The sequence below is a fragment of the Gobius niger genome (genome assembly GCF_951799975.1).
Source record: "Gobius niger genome assembly, chromosome: 4".
NCBI classification, from domain to species: domain Eukaryota; kingdom Metazoa; phylum Chordata; class Actinopteri; order Gobiiformes; family Gobiidae; genus Gobius; species Gobius niger.
The window spans coordinates 18,176,103-18,194,528 of NC_136855.1; the positions used below are offsets into that span (position 1 = coordinate 18,176,103).

General features: G+C 41.1%; 2 protein-coding genes across 2 annotated transcripts in view; one reads left to right on the forward strand and one right to left on the reverse strand.

Moving 5' to 3' along the window:
• Nucleotides 1–290: 290 nt before the first annotated feature.
• Nucleotides 291–5,345, reverse strand: spg7 (SPG7 matrix AAA peptidase subunit, paraplegin). Its single transcript, XM_079555420.1, has 17 exons — nt 4,829–5,345; nt 4,428–4,530; nt 4,257–4,352; nt 3,938–4,179; nt 3,728–3,867; nt 3,362–3,464; nt 3,160–3,285; nt 2,917–3,079; nt 2,664–2,837; nt 2,402–2,526; nt 2,184–2,286; nt 2,003–2,113; nt 1,813–1,928; nt 1,583–1,739; nt 1,332–1,495; nt 693–770; nt 291–620 (listed from the first exon to the last, which is right to left on the reverse strand). The coding sequence occupies exons 1-17, from the start codon at nt 5,066–5,068 to the stop codon at nt 414–416; spliced, it is 2,448 nt and encodes an 815-aa protein (XP_079411546.1). The 5' UTR covers nt 5,069–5,345; the 3' UTR covers nt 291–413.
• An 892-nt stretch (nt 5,346–6,237) lies between these two features.
• ankrd11 (ankyrin repeat domain 11) overlaps nt 6,238–18,426 on the forward strand; it is a 121,413-nt gene continuing 109,224 nt past the window's right edge. The window contains exon 1 of the mRNA XM_079555322.1: nt 6,238–6,625. The gene's annotated coding sequence lies outside the window, so the exon portion shown is untranslated. The remainder of the gene's footprint in view (nt 6,626–18,426) is intronic.

The following is an 18,426-nucleotide window of genomic DNA, read 5'->3' on the forward strand; positions in this document are numbered from 1 at the left end:
ATTTTTTCCGGAGGAATCTATTTTTTTGTTTGTATTTTAATTCTGCTTTTACTGAAGCCACAGAATAAATGTGCATTTTTGCAAACTCAATCATGTTTTATTTTGAACAGATGTTACAGTTGACACACAATATGTAAAACATTTTACTTGAATAATTTTGCTTCTGCCACAAGTTATACATTTGTACTTAATGTTTTCCAAACTTCTTCAAAATAGCTTAACATTCTACCAGCCGCACACAAACCCATGCTATCAACCACTTCATTGATGCCATGTTCAGAGGTGCCGCCCAAACTAAATGTTTATCATTGAGGATAATAGTTTTTGGCGATAAGCGCACAAACATTATAGATGATTGAAAAATAAGAGACACAATTCACGATAGTACAGCAGCCTTTGCATTAACTTGTAGTTCAGACCAGCTGTGGATTGACATCGTCCTCCGTCTGCTTGCGAGGAGGTGGAGGGGGTTCGTCCTCCCCAGTGTCCTGTTTGTCTCTCTCTGCCTCCACCCAGCTCTGCGGGACGATCATCTTCTTCGGTCCGTGAGGGTGTGGACCCAGGAGGGCTTCAATGTCATCGTAGTTCACCACCTCACGCTCCAAAAGTGCATTAGCCAGCTGAAACACACACACAATTGAATGCTCTCTCCCTTCATTGCGCGGGGCAATGATGAGATCACTTAAATTTACCAGAGTAAGTTTGTCCCGGTTGTCAAGCAACAGCTTCTCTGTTTGTCTGTAAGCACGGGCTATCAGCAACTTCGCCTCCTGAAGACAGGTACAACACATGTTTTCAACGAGTTTGATTATATTAACGGGATATTTCAGGATTTTTGACATAGGGCCTCAAATCCTAGTTATCCAGAGTGTTGTTGATTTCTGGAGATTTTTTTTTACTGGATATAGTCCTTGTATTTGAATAGTTTAGTATTGCTGGCTAGTGCTAGGCTAGCGCATGTCTATGGTAACTGGTAGCCTGCATTAAAAACCTCAGGTGCACTGGGCTTGGGTCAGACTGTTTTTAATGTAGGCTACTAGTTACCGTAGACATGCACTAAACTAGCACAAGCCTGGCACCACTAAACTCTTCAAATATAAGGACTGCATGAATTACAATATATATATATATATATATATATATCCAAAAATCAAAAACACAGTCTGGTTAACTAGGAAATTACACTTTCTTTCTCGCACCACCCCTGCGAAAACATGAAACTACAGCTGCTATTTAAGGATTTTCTACAATTTTGCTGTTATATTCGTGTGTGTGTGTAAAACAAATTCATAATCCAGCATGCGTATTGTGTCGTGAGATCGGCTACACACATGATCCATCTGATGCTGCAGTCCTTGGCTAAAAGGGCGACGTCCAACGGCACCTTGCTCCTCTGTCTCTGGGAAAGACACTTGACCAACGCTGTCACACATGCCATACTGCTTCACCATGGCGTAAGCCACACGGGTAACTTTACGCAAGTCATCCTGAGCTCCTGAAAAGGTTCTGCTGTTAATTCTTTATGGTTCATGAGGGTTCAAAGATACATAAACATTCATTAGAACCTGCACATAATTAATACCTGTGGTAACTTTATTAAAGGTGATGGCCTCAGAAGCTCGTCCTCCCAGAGCCATGCACATGCGCTCAAACAGCTGCTCCTTTGTGAAGAGAAACTGTTCACGAGGCAGGATCTGAGCAAATCCCAGAGCTGCATTTGTCCGAGGAGCAATAGACACCTAACACACGTGGAATTAAATTTTATCCAAGCTTACAGTAAATACAGTTTGTGCAACTTAAACAGACTGTTACCTTCATGACAGCCTCTGTGTGCTCGAGCAACCAGCCAACTAAAGCGTGTCCTGACTCATGGAAAGCAACTACTCTTTGTTCCTCTTTTGAAAGGATCTTGCTCTTCTTAATACTTCCTACGAACAGACAAAGAAAGCACAGATGTAAACAAAGTAACGGCTTAGGGAAGAAACTGTTTTTCCTACTGTACCTGCTATTACTCTTTCCACGGCATATTCAAAGTTCATTGTATCAATGTACTTATGACCTTCTCTGGCAGCATGCAAAGCTGCTTCATTGCAGATATTAGCAATGTCGGCACCTGCAAAAGGAGAAAGCCAGTAAAGTATTGCTACTTGTTTATGACAATAGAGAGAAATATATGAACATACCACTAAAGCCTGGTGTGAGTTCAGCCAAGCGCAGAGAATAGAAACCGGCTGGCTGGTTTAGTTTTAGAAATTTCAAATGCTGCTCATATATTTCCTTTCTTTCCTGACAAAAGAAAAATAAATGCCATATAATAAACACCAAATAAAACTGTTTGAAAGGTACGACAATCAACTGCAGTTTTAAATATAACATCAATATTAATCTGCAATAAATCTACCTGTAGAGTCGGCAGATCAATAAAAATGTGCCGGTCCAATCGGCCTGGTCTCATCAGGGCATTGTCTAAGATATCTGCTCTGTTAGTGGAGGCCAAGACAATCACATGATCTGTTGTTCCCATTCCTGCAAGAATATTTTAAATTAAATGGGAAATGTCATGTTGTTTTATGGCTGTGAAATTAATAACATTTTTAATCAAGCTCATTGTTTGGAGTGGAGGTCGGACTCAGGAGAAATAAATTGAATATTTAGTAAAATACCATCCATTTCTACAAGAAGCTGGTTGAGAGTTTGTTCCTCCTCAGTGTTGGAGAAGCCTGACATGTTGGTAGAGCGCTTTTTCCCCACAGCATCAATTTCATCAATGTACACAATGCATGGTGCTCTAGCACGGGCCTCTTTAAACAAGCTCCTGACTCTGGCAGCACCCAGACCTGCAACACCAAGAAGTGTTCAGTTTGAAAACATTGGAATTGTTGTTAAATAACTTAATAAATAATAAACTTCACTGACCTCCAATGACCTCGACAAACTCAGAGCCAGCCATAGCCAGGAAAGGAACCTGAGCCTCAGTAGCAACAGCTTTCGCCAGAAGAGTTTTACCACAGCCGGGGGGTCCCAGAAGTAGGGCACCCTTGGGCACCTTCGCTCCAAGCTGTAGGTATCGATCAGGGCTCTGAAAACACAGGTTAGAGTTTACAGTAAACTAAAGACAGTCAAAATGCTACAAATGTTACATTACCTAAATTATCTTACTTTGAGGTAGTCAACAAATTCCTTCACTTCCATCTTGGCTTCGTACATCCCAGCTACATCCTTAAATTTCACACCTTTTCCTGATTTACCATCCACAATAGTGAACTTGGCCATCTTCAGTTGATTCTGTCGGATAAAAATATAGAGTAAGAAAATGAAAACACACACAAAATAATGCATTAATGTGGCAATAGGTACTCACAAATGCACTAAATCCTCCCTCTCGGCCACCCATTCCAGCCAGGCGGAAGATGTACCAGAGAATTGCCACACCAATGGCAGCCATGCCAAGAGCATAGATGGCGCTGCAAACCAAGTAACACATTGGATGAATTGTCTTCTGAAAACAATATTATCGGTCTCAATACGGGATTTACCATAGAAAGCTTTCAAACCTGGTAGTTTACCCCTCTACAAAGATGTAATGCATGCAATTCTTGCTTTAGTTTCACAGCTCATATTTCAATCACGTGTAAAGCGCAATAGTAATGATTATCAGAAAATTCCCAAATCATTCAGCGCTAGTAGCATATGCTGTTTGTAACTACCAAAAGACACAAATTCTTACTTTCCAAAGAACCCAGTGCGTTTATAGGAGACTGGAATCCTATCTTTGGCGTCAATATTCAACTCTTCCTCAGTGGCTCTCAGTTTCTCTTCAAATTTGTCAATGTTGCCGACTTGCATCCTATACATCAGCGCGAGCCTCTGCTTAAATATAAAGTTATTAGGAAATTGCTTCTTTTTGAATCTGCAAGCAGGCTTCTCTTGAACTTACAGGCCTTCCAAAGATTACAGCTCCAGGGTGGAGATATATTTCAACAATGTCACTTTCGGGAACAACTTGTGCACGTGATACTTCCCCCTTGGCCAGCATCTCATTGACAAAGTCGTTCCATGAGATGTTGCCTCCACTGGTATTTATGGAGTTCAGCAAGAACATGATGCATGCAATAATGATGAGTGTTCGAAGACGTTCTCTGTACATCTGATCTTCTTGCTCTCGACGTTTCTTCTCCTCTAAACACAAAATCATGTAGAAAATGTATGACATGCAAAATTACCTTCATTGATACAAACGTTTTGTTAATGCATACCCTCATCCTCTTCTGGGGTTCGACCCTTTGGACCATCTTTGGAAGTCTTTTCCTTCTCTTGTCTTGACTGGGATTTACTGAAAAATTGTGTAGAACCTGTAACAAATAATGACGTAATAGTGATCTCAAAGTAATTCAGTTGAGAGACAAAAAATATATATATTTATTTACCTAAGATATTAATCAAACCAATTGGGTTCCGTAGCAGATGCCGGTTTATTAGGTCTGTACCAATTCCAGTCATTCTAGGACTCAGGGGTCGAAAAAGAAGATTCTAACATATTGGAAATGAAAATTATGATTAGTATTGCAACAAACTGTTTTCGCTGCTTCTGAATACAAAACAAAATATGTTACAAAAGCTTATGGGATTTCTAAAATCCAATTAGTATTCTATTAGAATCCTAAAGGACTTTAAAAATCTATTAACAATCCAACACGACTTTTCCAATCCATTAATATTAAATGTTTGTAATTTAAAAACAATTAACTCAATTAGAGTACGATTTGACTTATGACTTATATGAAATCGTTTTTACTTGATATTCAGATATTTACAGCATTAGTTTTACCTCAATAAAGCGATGGTTCCGACTTGATAGCAGCCACTCTGTCTTTGATAGTAGAGTCTTTCTGGGTTGATTTTGGCACCAAGGTGACACGTTTTTAACATTGTTGCTTGATAATTTATTTTTCAGTGCTCGGTGGAAGTTTCGTCCAGGTAAAGTCCACAAGCAGCATCTACTGTAATTTCTGTGAAGTCCAGCGCAACCCTGCAGTAAAGCTGCCATAATAATTTTCTCATCTAGCATTTACCTCCTAGATTGTACAGGCATGGCTGATAATATTAAGGCTAAGGTGGCAGCAGAGGTTGTTGTTAGCTAGCTCACTGAAAAAAGCGAATCAATGTGTAACTTTGAAGTTAAACAAACCGCTGATTCATCTTTACTCACGGTTCTGTTCGCACAGAATTGTTAGACAGTCTTGTATTTGAAAGAAATCGTATCCATCGTCACAAAGATTGGGCAACTGTCATTAATTTCATAAGTGGTGAGCTTCAGCGTTTCAAAACAAATTGCTCTTCTTTGTTTCTTATATTTTTACAGAGCTGAACAAAGGACATTGAGGAGCATTACCGCCCCCTTCTGCTCAGGAGTGAGAAACACAACAACTCAACATTCAAGGGACATCATTTATGTATTTATTTTTGTGTAAATAAATAGAAGTAGGTAGGTTTTTATTGTCATATTTAAGAAGAAAATATTAGAAATGATAGCCTAATTATAATTGCAAACAAAATAATAATACTGAACCCCCATTTAAAATGCGACCGTCAGAAAATTTCGAAAGATGGCGCTAAATGCTTAGGTTAATATTCAAATCAGTTTATCATAGGCCTGATTCAAATGTTGTCGTTTGTTTATAATTTACCACGTGTTACTGTTTATATTAAACATAATTATAGTCACATGATGGTATGTTTTTTGTTGATAAAAGATCATGGATGCTCTCTAATGTGACTTGAGTGCGTTACTTGAATGACAAAATATTTGATGTGGGTGTTTTACACCCTCACAATATCCATGATATCAAAACGAGAACAAAGTAGAGGTGTTGTTGTTGTTGTTATTGTTGTTGTTGTTGTTGTTGTTGTTGTTGTTGTTGTTGTTGTTGTTGTTGTTGTTGTTTTTACCATATAACCCGATAGCACTAAGGATGTGCTCCATTTCCTTTGCCTTGTCCTCCAACAACATAATGGAGTATTGGTTGGTGAATTTGAAACTGAATCCCTGGGTCATCCACGTTGGGTCTCTTGTATGGCAAGATAGAATGAGAGTGGGCTGGTGTGTAGACCCAAAATGGCGTCAGTTTCCTACCCCAACAAAACCGGAACCACCCAAAGAATCTTAGCCAATCACAACATTCGTTTTTCCCTAGCAATGCTTTCGTCACTGCGTCCACACACGAAGCCAAAGGCCGCTGGGAAACCGCTCGAATGAGGTGGCGGAGAGGATTACATCGAAACTGAACAATATATTTTGACGAAATGCACTCAACCACGCAAGCCTACTGTTGGTCGAATGGACTTTTAAAGACTTTTACTTGCTGGTGATAATGCATTTGTTCATCTAAAGCGTGTTTTCTGTGGATATTTTAGTGTTTTCTCTCGGTCGTCTCTTTGGTGCGCTAGCCTCTTTTGCAGCAGCGAGCTGCTTTGGAGCCGCGATGGTCGACTTTATGCGGATGTCTCTAGGAAGTCTATGTTGAACCGAAGGCAACAAATGGGAACATCCAGCATTGGCCGAAAACATCGTGGCAGAGACTAACCTATTTGTTTTTTTGTCTTTTATCGTGGGGGCACTAAAAAGGTAAGCTAAATATGGTTTTGCAAAGCTAACAACAAACTAATACCACTGGTTGGGTGAGCCAAGGCGCTAATATGTTGCGCCAAAGGTCAATTGAACCAGGTTTGTTTCTCTAAGTGTTTTGCATGCTTAATATTAGATTAAAGTATTGTGCTGCACTGCGTTTATTATTATGTTTTAAAGGTAGCGGTATATATATACATCCCCTGCATTACGCTGGTAGCAAAACCTTTGGAAGTGGTTATGTTTTGGTCCGTTTCACGCTGCAGTGTCACTGGCGGTGGTTTCTATCAAAGTCACGCACGTAGTCTTTTCACTAATCGAGCTTCAGTGTGCAGTTTAATAAAATGCTTAGGCTGATAATCGCTGTCATACGCTGGGGTAAATATTGATTTAGGGGTTGCATTTGTGTAATTGCTGATAACTCTCGGTAGTGGCACGTTTTGATGTGGATCACACATGTAGACTCCTACAGGCTTCCATTGCAAACAGAAATTGACCCATTTCTGACTATCACAGTCGGAAGCCAGTCTTTGTAATGGTTTTGTGAGTTGATTTTGAAATACTAGTGTAATATATAGGCCTAATTTATTTGAAGTCTTGTCCCCAAGCGTAGATTTTCTCCGTCTGCTTATTTGAGAGGTAGTATTTATCTGTGCACTGGAGCACAACATGGAGGAAGGGGATGTGGCAGAAATAGAAATTGGAGGAGATGCTCTGTACTTTGGTGCAGTAGAGATGCTGAAAAAACACTGCAGTGCCGCTGGTGGTGTTTCTTCTAAGACTCAGTATGTTTGAGCTTGTTGGGCGTTCATGTTGACCACACTGCAGAGCACTGATGCACAACTGGGACTCTCTGAGTCTGTTAAGCTCATTCTTCTCTATCCAACCTCTTTGTAATGTTGAACAAGTTTCATGTTCTAGACTTGTGTGAGTGATTGACCATGTATTGTTCATTATACCTGAATACATTACACCTGTGCTTGTTGCTGATGGAGAGACACTGTTTTATAACAGTTTAAATTATGATGATGCTCTTTCAGCATTAAAGAATTACCTATAACAATGTAATCTGCCAAACACTGTTCAGCTCATCTCAAGTGTAACAGGAACAACAGACAGTAGATGTAAGAGGGAAAAAAGTCTGGAAGAGCGATGCTGATGGACACTAGGGTCAGATTAAAAGCCACTGATGCAGAGCACTGCAGCACAGGCACATTACACATCATCTGTCATGACTCTGCAAATTATATTTGCAGCTACAAGATTTACTATCTCTTTAAGATGAGATGAGTCTTATTCATCATACATTAAATCCAGTACACACATTGAAAATAAACTAGTTATTTATAACCGTATTGTTCGACATCTGTTCTCTTCATTTCCCCTTTTCGTGTCTGTTTTCATAAGAGTAATATCATGTTTTGCTTGACTTGTGTTGGATATAAGGCCAAACATATGTAGATGGTCTGAGCAGAGCCCACACTGTCTGCACTTTAGGTGCACACCCCTTGTAACTTAATACTGTTATATTATGCAGTATGATATAAGTTTTTGATTGCTTCTAAGAATAATTCTAATTTAAAGGATCTATATCATGCTATTGTAGCCATTCCAAAGTTAAGTATAGGCATTTATATGAATGATTGTACCTCTACCGCTATTGAGCACTCATTTTTGTGATAAATTTAAGTGTTTTCTGGAGGTATTTTTCAAACCCGGAAGACACAACGCTTCGATTCAGTTAACTCCGCCCCCTCTCTCCGCACATACTTTACCGTAATATAAATCAACAGCAATAAGTGAAGATACTTCACAATGCAGTTATAAGGAGTTGACATCTGCAACACAGCTTCATAAATGGCTAACACACACAAGCTAATATGCTAACCCGTGTTTAGACTGACTCACCGCTCTGGTCCATCGCTGTTTACATTATGGGACTTGCGTTGGTTATAAAAGTTAATCCACTTTGATTCAGGCGAAGGTTCCCCAAACATCCATCAGTGACAGTCACAGAAAAACAACCAGAATAAGTTGCAACGAGCTCCATCTTCAGCTGCAGCACAAACATGACTGATCTGTTCAGACGCTCAGGGATGTGTTTGTTTTGGCCACAGCTGACCTGGAAGCACCTCGGGCACATCCTTTTTTTTTTTGCATCTCTCTTACGACAGAAATAATGAAAAGGGTGGTTTACAAATTAAAATCCGTCCGTAAGCATAGAATTAAGACATTACATTACAGACGCTGAGCACTTCCGTTCCGCTGTTACGACACAACTGAACACTCAGTCGTTCACCAGGAGAGGGCGGAGCCTCAGAGAGCAGGATTCAGGAGGATTACTGAGAGCTGCGTGAATGAAGCCACAAACCACTCTGGGGGTGTTTTTGATAAGGAAATAGCAACAACATGGCTAAAAGCTCTAAAAAGTCGATTTTGCATGATATAGGACCTTTAATTAATTGTGGTTGCCATTATATTACCTACCATACTCATTTTGCTTTCTTAAAGGAGCTATATCATGCTATTTTAGCCATTCCAAAGTTAAGTATAGGCATTTATATGATATATTGTACCTCTACCATTATGGAGCACTCATTTTTGTGATAAATATAAGTGTTTTCTGGAGGTATTTTTCAAACCCGGAAGACACAACGCTTCGATCCAGTTAACTCCGCCCCCTCTCTCCGCACATACTTTACCGTAATATAAATAAACAACAATAAGTGAAGTTACTTCACGATGCAGTTATATGGAGTTGACATCTGCAACACAGCTTCATAAATGGCTAACACACATGCTAATATGCTAACACACAAGCTAACCCGCGTTTGGATTGACTCACCGCTCTGCTCCATCGCTGTTTACATTGTGGGATTCGCGTTGGTTATAAAAGTTAATCCACTTTGATTCTGGCGAAGGTTCCCCAAACATCCATCAGTGACAGTCACAGAAAAACAATATTTTGGTGATAGTCGCTGAATCCCGGAGAAAAAAACAGCTGGGTGGCCTCTTCCTGAAAAGGGTTGAATATAAACTCCTCGTCCTCGTAGCCAAACGCGCTTCTTTTTCTCCGTCCGTGACATTATCGTTAGTTAAGAATAAAGAACAGGTGTCCAGAGTAGGTAACGAGCTCCATCTTCACAGCTGCAGCGCAAACATGACTGATCTGTTCAGACGCGATGTGTTTGTTTTGGCCACAGCTGACCTGGAAGCACTTCGGGCACATCCTTTTTTTTATTTTTTTTATTTTTTTTTCTATTTTTTACTCTTTGTTTCTCTCTTACGACAGAAATAATGAAAAAGCTGTTTTACAAATTAAAATCAGGCCGTAAGCATAGAATTAAGACATTACATTACAGACGTCGAGCACTTCCGTTCCGTTGTTACGACACAACTGAACACCCAGCCGTTCACCAGGAGAGGGAGGAGCCTCAGAGAGCAGGATTCAGGAGGATTACAGAGAGCTGCGTGAATGAAGCCACAAACCACTCTGGGGGTGTTTTTGATAAGGAAATAGCATAACAACATGGCTAAAAGCTCCAAAAAGTCGATTTTGCATGATATAGGACCTTTAACAGTATCAGCCGTCTTAGTCTTCAGTCTTGATTCTTAGGCAGTTATTGCTCTGTTTTTCCTGTAAGCTGTGTCTGAGGCCTGCATCAGTGAATTATTAAGTCTTGGCAGAGTTTAGCACCGTTACAAAAAGGAAACACTCTCCCTCCACAAAAGCAAACTGCTGCTACTTGTCAAGACATACTATTGCCTTTACTGTTGCTTCTAGTTAAGTGGCTCTGATACACATTTCATAAAACCCCCAAAGTTTGCTTTTATGGTAATATAATTGGGTAAATCAGAATATCATTTCATATCAATCGGAAACCTTTCGTCCAGTATTGTGATTGTAGAATTTCTTTCAGTTTCGCCAAACATTGAACCGTGAGTTTCAGGAATGATTGAATGCGTGCATATTGTGCCGAAGCCGTCTTTTTGCGCCGTATTGGCTTCTATACCTGTTGAATGTGAAGGCGCATTTTCCTTCACTTTCCTCAAAGGGCTCATCAAGGCCCGCTCCTCTGCTCTCCAACATGGTGGTTTGTTTACAAATGATGGTCAATGAGTGCAGAGAGACTGGAGTGGTTTGTTGCTGTTGTGAGGTGCAGGGTGTGTGGGCGGCTGACAGTTCGATGGTCTCTTTCCAGAATATGGCTGAAGGCGCTTCGTTTTATGTTCGAATGGAGAAGGGAGTCGTATTCTCTCAGACTGTGCAGAGAGGAGCCTGGAGCTGTACTTCTCATTCTCCAGCCTGCCTTCTGTCAGCGCTCTCCCCTCCCCCACATGGGCCGATGGTGTGGTCCTTTTAGGTAAACAAGCATGGCTACTCCTGTTTCTTGCCTCTGCTCGGCTCAGTTTCTGTCTCAGCCGTCCCCTTCCTCCACCCATTTCCAGTTTAGTAAATCTTTTATAGCCACACAATCTCAGTGGAGACTCAAATGGCATCTGATGCTCTTTGATATTCTGCCTAGTCCTTTCCCCCTTCCTCTATGCTCCAAATGGAACAAAATGGCGGGGCCCCAGTCCTGCTGTTCCCCTCAGGGACCATATAGCCTCATTTTGGGCTTTGGAGGGTCCTAATGGTTGGTGCTGCTGCACGTTAGCTCGGCCAGTCGTGCATATTGGCCATGCTTTGCAGCACACTCTCATTTGTTTTTGTTTTGAGATTCCTAGAAGTTAGGAGATGCTTGTGTTTCTAGTTTCAGCAATAATATAACATATTTTGATATATTAAATACTACATTTATGATTACATACAACGGAGACAAATCAGTAGAGGTTTTGTTATACTTGTGGCTTCAGGGCAAACCAAGAAACACCAAACAAATGACAGTAAGTTGCTTTGATACATTTTTTACATCACCCGTGCTGAGCTTTTTGATCACTCTCATCTCAGGATTGATAACATTCTGCGTCATATAAAAATAAGGTAGTTGTTGCTTGACCCAAAAGGAGCTGGACTTGTTGGATGCCTGTTTGTGCCATTGCGTTGGGACAGTTCTCCTTTAGTGCAGTCCTTCCTCTTTCACTTGGCTGTTTGTTACTGTGTTTTCCTTGTTTTTGTGAGGCAGAAGCTTGTTCAGCAGTGAACTTTTAAGGGCCAGGATTTTACCCCTTTTGACCAAAGGCCCTGGTAAAGTGTATTACGTGACCCCTCCATGCTGCTGCCTGCAGAAAGAACCGGGCTTGACTAAAGTCATGATTCACGTGGGGTTTGTTTCGGGCTCGTGTCTACAATTAGAGTTAATTGTTGGAGCTCGGGTTGGTTTGGGCTTCATACGCGCAAGCCCGGATTTGGATCAGGCTGGATTTTTTGGGCCCGATCTAAGCTCTACTTCAATGTGAGCCTTGAACCAATATGTATGAGCAATCTTTTACTTCCGACATCTATTTTTATGTTTAGTCCTTTGGCTTTTATGTCCTCTTTATTGTTTTGTTTGTGACAGTTTGCAGACAGAGTTGCATAAAACTATCTGTTTGTAGATACATGTTTAGCCCAATTTACATTTCTGGACTCTTAGCCTTTGGCTATTGCTGGAGCTTTAACAGGGTTTCTGCAGGGCATTTACAATGATAGCATTAAAAGTTCTTCTATTTGTGCCAGAATTAAGGCCTTAAATGTCAAGCGTTCAATTCGATTCACACTGGCATCTAATTAAATGTTCAACCATTTTTACTGTACAAGTTAAATAAAATGATAAAAAATGATGTCCAAAAACACATTCAGCTGCAGGCTTGGCTGAAATCCTACGTAATGTTTTACTCCACAGTTTCCTGTTGCATCTAATTTGCGTTTGAATAACAAAATGTACCCTTTTTCCTCTGTTTGAAGGAATTTTTGCAACATTTGTGGCATAAACATGGCATTAATACGCATTAAATTTGACTTGCTGCCACCTGTAGAAACCCTGTCAAAGACACATTTTAATTTGCTTGTTCGGGCAGCCGCCAAATACCTACTGTATTATCCTTATTCTGCAATAAAAGTGGTAGAAACAAGAATAACAGAGAACATATTGTACACTAAGATCACTGTCTTTTATGATTGTTTTTTTCTAATATCTGTAAAACCAAGAGAATGTGAAGTAAATGGAGTGTTTGTTTTTCCTTAGTTGGGTAAATGTAGCTGATTGTCCGTGAACAGACTGAGCTGATTATGACACAACAGTTGGTGTTGTGGATGTGAGCGGCGCAGGAGGCTGTGCTGAGTGATGCATTCTGGGAAATGTCCTGAGGTCACTCGGCCAGGTTTGCTCCGGCTGTGGCACTGACTGCTCTGTGATCTCAAGTTCTGCATTGGATCGACCTTGTACATTTTTGTCTTGTAATAAGTCGTGTGAAGGGCCCTATACCAAGGGTTGCAAAACTCCAATGAATTTTCCAGGACGTAAAATGTCCATGGGAATGAACAGGAATTAACTGAAATATAGTGGAATTAATGGGACTAGACGGAATGAACACAACTGAAGGTTGCCTCTTTACAGACCGATATAATCTGATTTGATAGTCATACAAATCTCTCCATCACAGGAGAGATCTCAAAAGTCTAAATTAAATCATCATCGCCGTGTGAGCAGCAGGGTTTGAAGAGGACAGGGTTAGGTGTGTGTTCAACACAAAGACAGGCTTTAGGAAATGGAAAAGACTTATTCAGTGTTTGTATCCATCCATATCCACCAGTGCACTGTGCAGTATTACAATATTATGTTGCCATGTGTTAGTCTGTGGAGATTGTTGTTTTTTTATATAGTTTACAGCCGAGGTCATGGATTAAATTTCACTATGGTCTAAAATGAAAAAAAATTGTCAAGCAGAGGTCCGGAACATACGGGATTATTTCACAGTACACAATGTGTCAGTGATGTGTTTCTCCTGTTTGCTCAGTTCAACACACTGAGCCCTGCTTAGTCCAGGTGTAGTCCAGGTGTAGTCCAGGTGTAGTCCAGGTGTAGTCCAGGTGTAGTCCAGGTGTAGTCCAGGTTTAGTCCAGGTGTAGTCCAGGTGTAGTCCAGGTGTAGTCCAGGTGTAATCCAGGTGTAGTCCAGGTGTGGTCCAGGTTTAGTCCAGGTTCAGACCGTTTAGTGACCTCTGGTTTACAATATTGATCTGAGTTAGAGACTGATGAATTTAACCAATTAGAATGATAGAAATAATCCTTATGTAAAACTTTCCCATTTATCCCACCACTTCAATCGATTTAGGTTTAAAAAAGTTATGTTGTTGTTTTTTATTAATAGTTTTAAAATATTTTATATAAAGCAAAACACAGTTTGTGCATGTACACATACACATGCATACACAAAGCTATATAAAATGTAAAACTATAAACTTATGACCGATTTTCACCTCAATGTTTCTCAGCTCCTCTGAAGCCTAAGGGCTCATTCTAAAGCTCTGACTGTGCTCTTTCCAATGCAAAAACAGCAAGACTCTTATCACTTTCGGTTCCGGAGATATCTGCCTTTTATCGGCTGATAGCCGATATTGACCAACGTTGTAAAATACCCAAATAGTAGTAGTAGAAATTTATTGTCCCCGTGGGGAAATTCATTTGCAGTATACATACAAAACATACAAAAAACAAACCACGGCCCGTCAACATCAGTTTGAATTCGGCCTGATATATCAGCCATCCAATATATTGGTCGACCTCGCCTTGATGGGTAGAGAAATCGCAGACTGTGAAGTCAGTAGGTTGCTTTCTGAGAAGTGCGTGTCCTGTCTGGCTTTGACGAGTCCCCTCTTCACTTTAGTCCAGCACGGTCTGCCAGAGAGGTCCAGTTGATGGTGGGGGAGGGGTGAGATAATGTGTCCTGCTGCATCGTCACTGCCTTTTGATGGGCCAGATGCAGCCATTCAGCCAATTATTTACCATTTACATTGAAATGCAACAACAGGAAGGGGTGAGGGGCCTGGGTGCCGGGGCTGCTGGGATATGAATGAAAAGCACGGGCTTTTATGCCCGAATACCTCAGAGAGGAGGGTCAGCAGCAGACAGGCCCACAGCCATCTAACCCGCACCGGCAGCTAGACTTTTTTGTTTTGTCCCGGCTCATGACACAAAGGAGAGATCCTCGTTTTCACCACTCAGCTTTTTCTGTACTGGCTGCTTGTATTAGGCTTTGCTCCACTCTCTCTCTCTCGCTGTCAGAGCAGCCCTTGATACTGTTGTGACTGGGGCTTTGGGTTTGTCATGATGTCTGGGAACAATTTCACAGCTGTATTAAAAGTGTACTGATGACAGTGTAGCTCACTGTTGTCCTCAAAGGTTACTCCACCTGCACATGTTTAAAATGTGCATTGGGAGCTAAATTGATATATAAAGAAATACATGACAAGCCGAACTGTTGTTGTCAGAAAATTGCAGTATAGATATATATAGATTTTTTGGTTTTGTTTTATGGTAAACTGCCATTGGCCAAAGGCAGAAGACTCCAGAGACACAAATGAGGCCAGTGTGTCAGAGTTTGAAAGATTTTGTGTTGTAGTGCACCTTTAAGAGCCCTTTCACCAACGCAATAATCTCCATTCGGGAGCGGTCGAGCAGGTTGTGGCCAACGGCTGGACATGCGTATGTGGTTTGATCTGTGGAGGTCGGGGAAGCCAGTTTTTGACGACTGCATTTGTCAAATTGTGCTTGAATTTTTTAACCCCATACTTCCGCCATCTACAACATTGCCGATTTTTGGACATAACTTTGAAATCGAAAGTGATTAGAGACTTGCGGTCTTTGCAAATGTTCAATCTTGCCTAGAGCATCAAATTGGCTAGGGCCGGCCCTGACCAGCTGGTCAGCGAGTCAGCTGGATATTGAACTTGCTCATTTTGGCGGAAGACGGAATTAAATAAAGAAAGCAATTCACACACAAAGACTTCCACCACACAGCGTTTCAACGGAGACAAATGCATTTTGTTTACAACTTACTGCTCGACAGAAAGCCATAGCATTTAGGGATGATCCAATAGTCAGTGTTGGTATCGGTTGCTGATCCAGATCTTCTGAGAGTATCGGATTGGATCAGATTTAATGACTGGATCAGGCTGTGAATCCACGGTCTTAAATCTGTGGTCCTGAATCTGCAGCGGCTCGGGCCTGCAGGTTTTACAGTATCGCTTTGCAGATGCTAAAATCATAATAATGGCAGAGAAAAGTTCCTTGTTTCCTTTGTAATGCTGTCATTCGGCATTTACAGAGAATCCAATCGAACAGCGGTGAGGAGTGTGCTCCCGTAGGTACGCACTTTATGCATAATAATGAGCCATGTGATCCTCGTAGTTTTTACGTCTTTTACAGGCCCTGCACATAATGCAATAGACCTGAATGGCCTTTAGAAGCAGATAGAGCTGAAACCATATCTGCTGTTTTATGAAGGGGATTCAAATGCTGCAATTAGGGCTGAACGATAAATCGCATTTGCAATTTTATCATGATATTACACAACGCAATTTTGAAATTGCAGAGGCACGTTTTTTCGGCCCATGCATCTGATGGCCGCTGCCCATAGAAATGAATGTGGCAGTGAGAGACGCCACTGACGTCCGCTCCACACTCCACCGTGAGCTTTTGTTTACTTCTCAGTCTACTTAAGGTGCGCGGTAGATCATGGATGTACTGTAAAAAAAATATCAGCATTTATAATGCAGCCACCGCAAAGGACTATTGCTTTTTCCTCCGTTAGCATTGTGTTAGCTGCAGCGCTAATCCCTCTGATGCACTGATCACAGAAACTCTCCTCCGGATTCACACGTCTCTGCCTCCACAGATATGAAGGAGAGCCTGTGCTGCTTGTTAAGAGTAAAGAGTCCTTTGCAGCTCACTTTTGGAGGCTCATGTTTGGGAATTGTTACGGCCCCAGGCCTCCAGGCTCCCTCATTTTTGTATATTTGTTTGTGTGGCCTAAACCTGTCCTTTCCCCCATGGAAATCTGGCTGTCAGAGCTCTGGCCTGCGATTGGAGGACTGTTTTCAAGCTCGGTTCTGGTTGGCTGCTCATTCCTGGTCCTGATTCGTGTGGCATCTGAAAACCCGCCCCCAAACAAATTTGGGGGGTCACCAGATCATTTAGATAAAATATAGATATTTTCATTAGCATATAATGTAATGTTTTATTATAGCATGTATTTGCTATTTTACCATTATTTGTTCGTAGTTTGATGAATTTTATTTCAGCCATTTTTTTTCTTTGTTTTTTAAGAATTATGTAGGCTAATGTTCCTATTCCTCACGGTGTGACCCGGGCGGGGGTCACGAACCTCTTTACCAGTTAGAATGGGGTTCGCAGCTCCAAAAGGTTGAGAACCACTGTGTTATACAATAAAAAGAATACAAAAAGACTCTTGGATTGTCCAAAAAAAAGTGTTGGATCGAACTCTAATCATGAGCAGACAAATATTTGTCCTGCCCCTAAACGGCGACAGTGCATTGTGTAGGTGTGAATCCAACTTATTGTTTATTTATTTGTTTATTTGGTTAGGACAGTGCATGTTAATGAACTCACATGGGACTCATGCATGTAAACGGGCCAAGCTGGATTGTACATGTTTTTAGTGGTAGGGGATTCCGGAGCACCTGAAGGAAACCTACTCAAACATGGGGAGAACATGCAAAGTGTTTTTAAGGTTGTTGCTGTCCTGTCATGATGAATTTGTTTCAGCAGCAGCGGTTAGCGCTCGTGCCTTGAAGGTCCCGGGTTCGATCCCCACCTAGACGGGGCCTTTCTGTGGAGTTTTCATGTTCTCCCCGTGTCTGCGTAGGTTAGTCCTAAAAACGTGTGCAACAGGCTGGCTCCTGGCTCCTGGCTCCACATCATGGAGATTGGTCCCTGAGCACCAGCCCATACTGGCAGCTCACTGCTCCTACAGGTGGCCCAGCGACATAGAGGATGGGTGAAATGCAGAGAGCAAATTTCTCTACAGAGATTACTACAGTATAACTCAACTTAACTTTTTGCCCACTCACTTTTATGAGACCACCACGGAAAGACAAAGACATAGCTCTGTGGCAATGATAGTTTGTGGCAATATGAAGACTTTCTGCCGATATTTGCCTTGCTGCTGTGGCTATTCGATATTTACCGATATTCATGTCAACGTTTAAAATCAGAAAGGATCACTCAAATGTTGTACCGTTTGTAAATTAATGTTCCATTATTGGAAAGTAAACGATACAATGCTTTTGTCAGGGACACACGGTCTTACACAGATTTCTTTTGAGACTGATAAATCAAACAATCCTTTTTTAGAAAAAGAGCATAAACATGTAGCCTACCATTTTGTTTAAGGTAAAGTTGAATGTTTTAACTTTAGCCTGTTAGACGCTATGCTATTGCTAACAAATCAAAAGTTATAAATCCGGCGTCAGGACAGAGAGACTTTTGCAACACTCACCACTCGGATGTATTGACAATCCATCAGAAAAAGATTCCTGTTAATCTTGACTCAAAGTTGTGTCCATGGAGGCAGTTTAGTCCGGTTTGTTACAGCAGCAATATGTGGCTCGTGCATTTCTGTGGTGTCCCACTGTCTGCTCCACTTTGTTTTAACTGAATAAAAACCTACTTTCTTTTGGAGATATTTTCTTGTGAATCTCTGCTGGAGTTTCTGTATTTTTAGGAGCCACTGTTTATTTCAGCAAATTTGAATAAAGCATTGCCCCAGCCAGATCGTTCAACCCATCTACACTGCTGCATACATTCAAGTGTGCGACATCACAGCGCAGTAAATGATTAAAAGAAAACATAAATGCTG

What these genes read in the sequence shown, in the direction of transcription:
- spg7 (XM_079555420.1), bottom strand. Translation starts at nt 5,068, where the DNA reads ATGCTAGATGAGAAAATTATTATGGCAGCTTTACTGCAGGGTTGCGCT. An exon ending in CTGTAATCTTTGGAAGGCCT is followed by an intron (nt 3,868 to 3,937) that starts GTAAGTTCAAGA and finishes ATATTTAAGCAG; the next exon opens with AGGCTCGCGCTGATGTATAG. An exon ending in CGCACTGGGTTCTTTGGAAA is followed by an intron (nt 3,465 to 3,727) that starts GTAAGAATTTGT and finishes CTTGGTTTGCAG; the next exon opens with CGCCATCTATGCTCTTGGCA.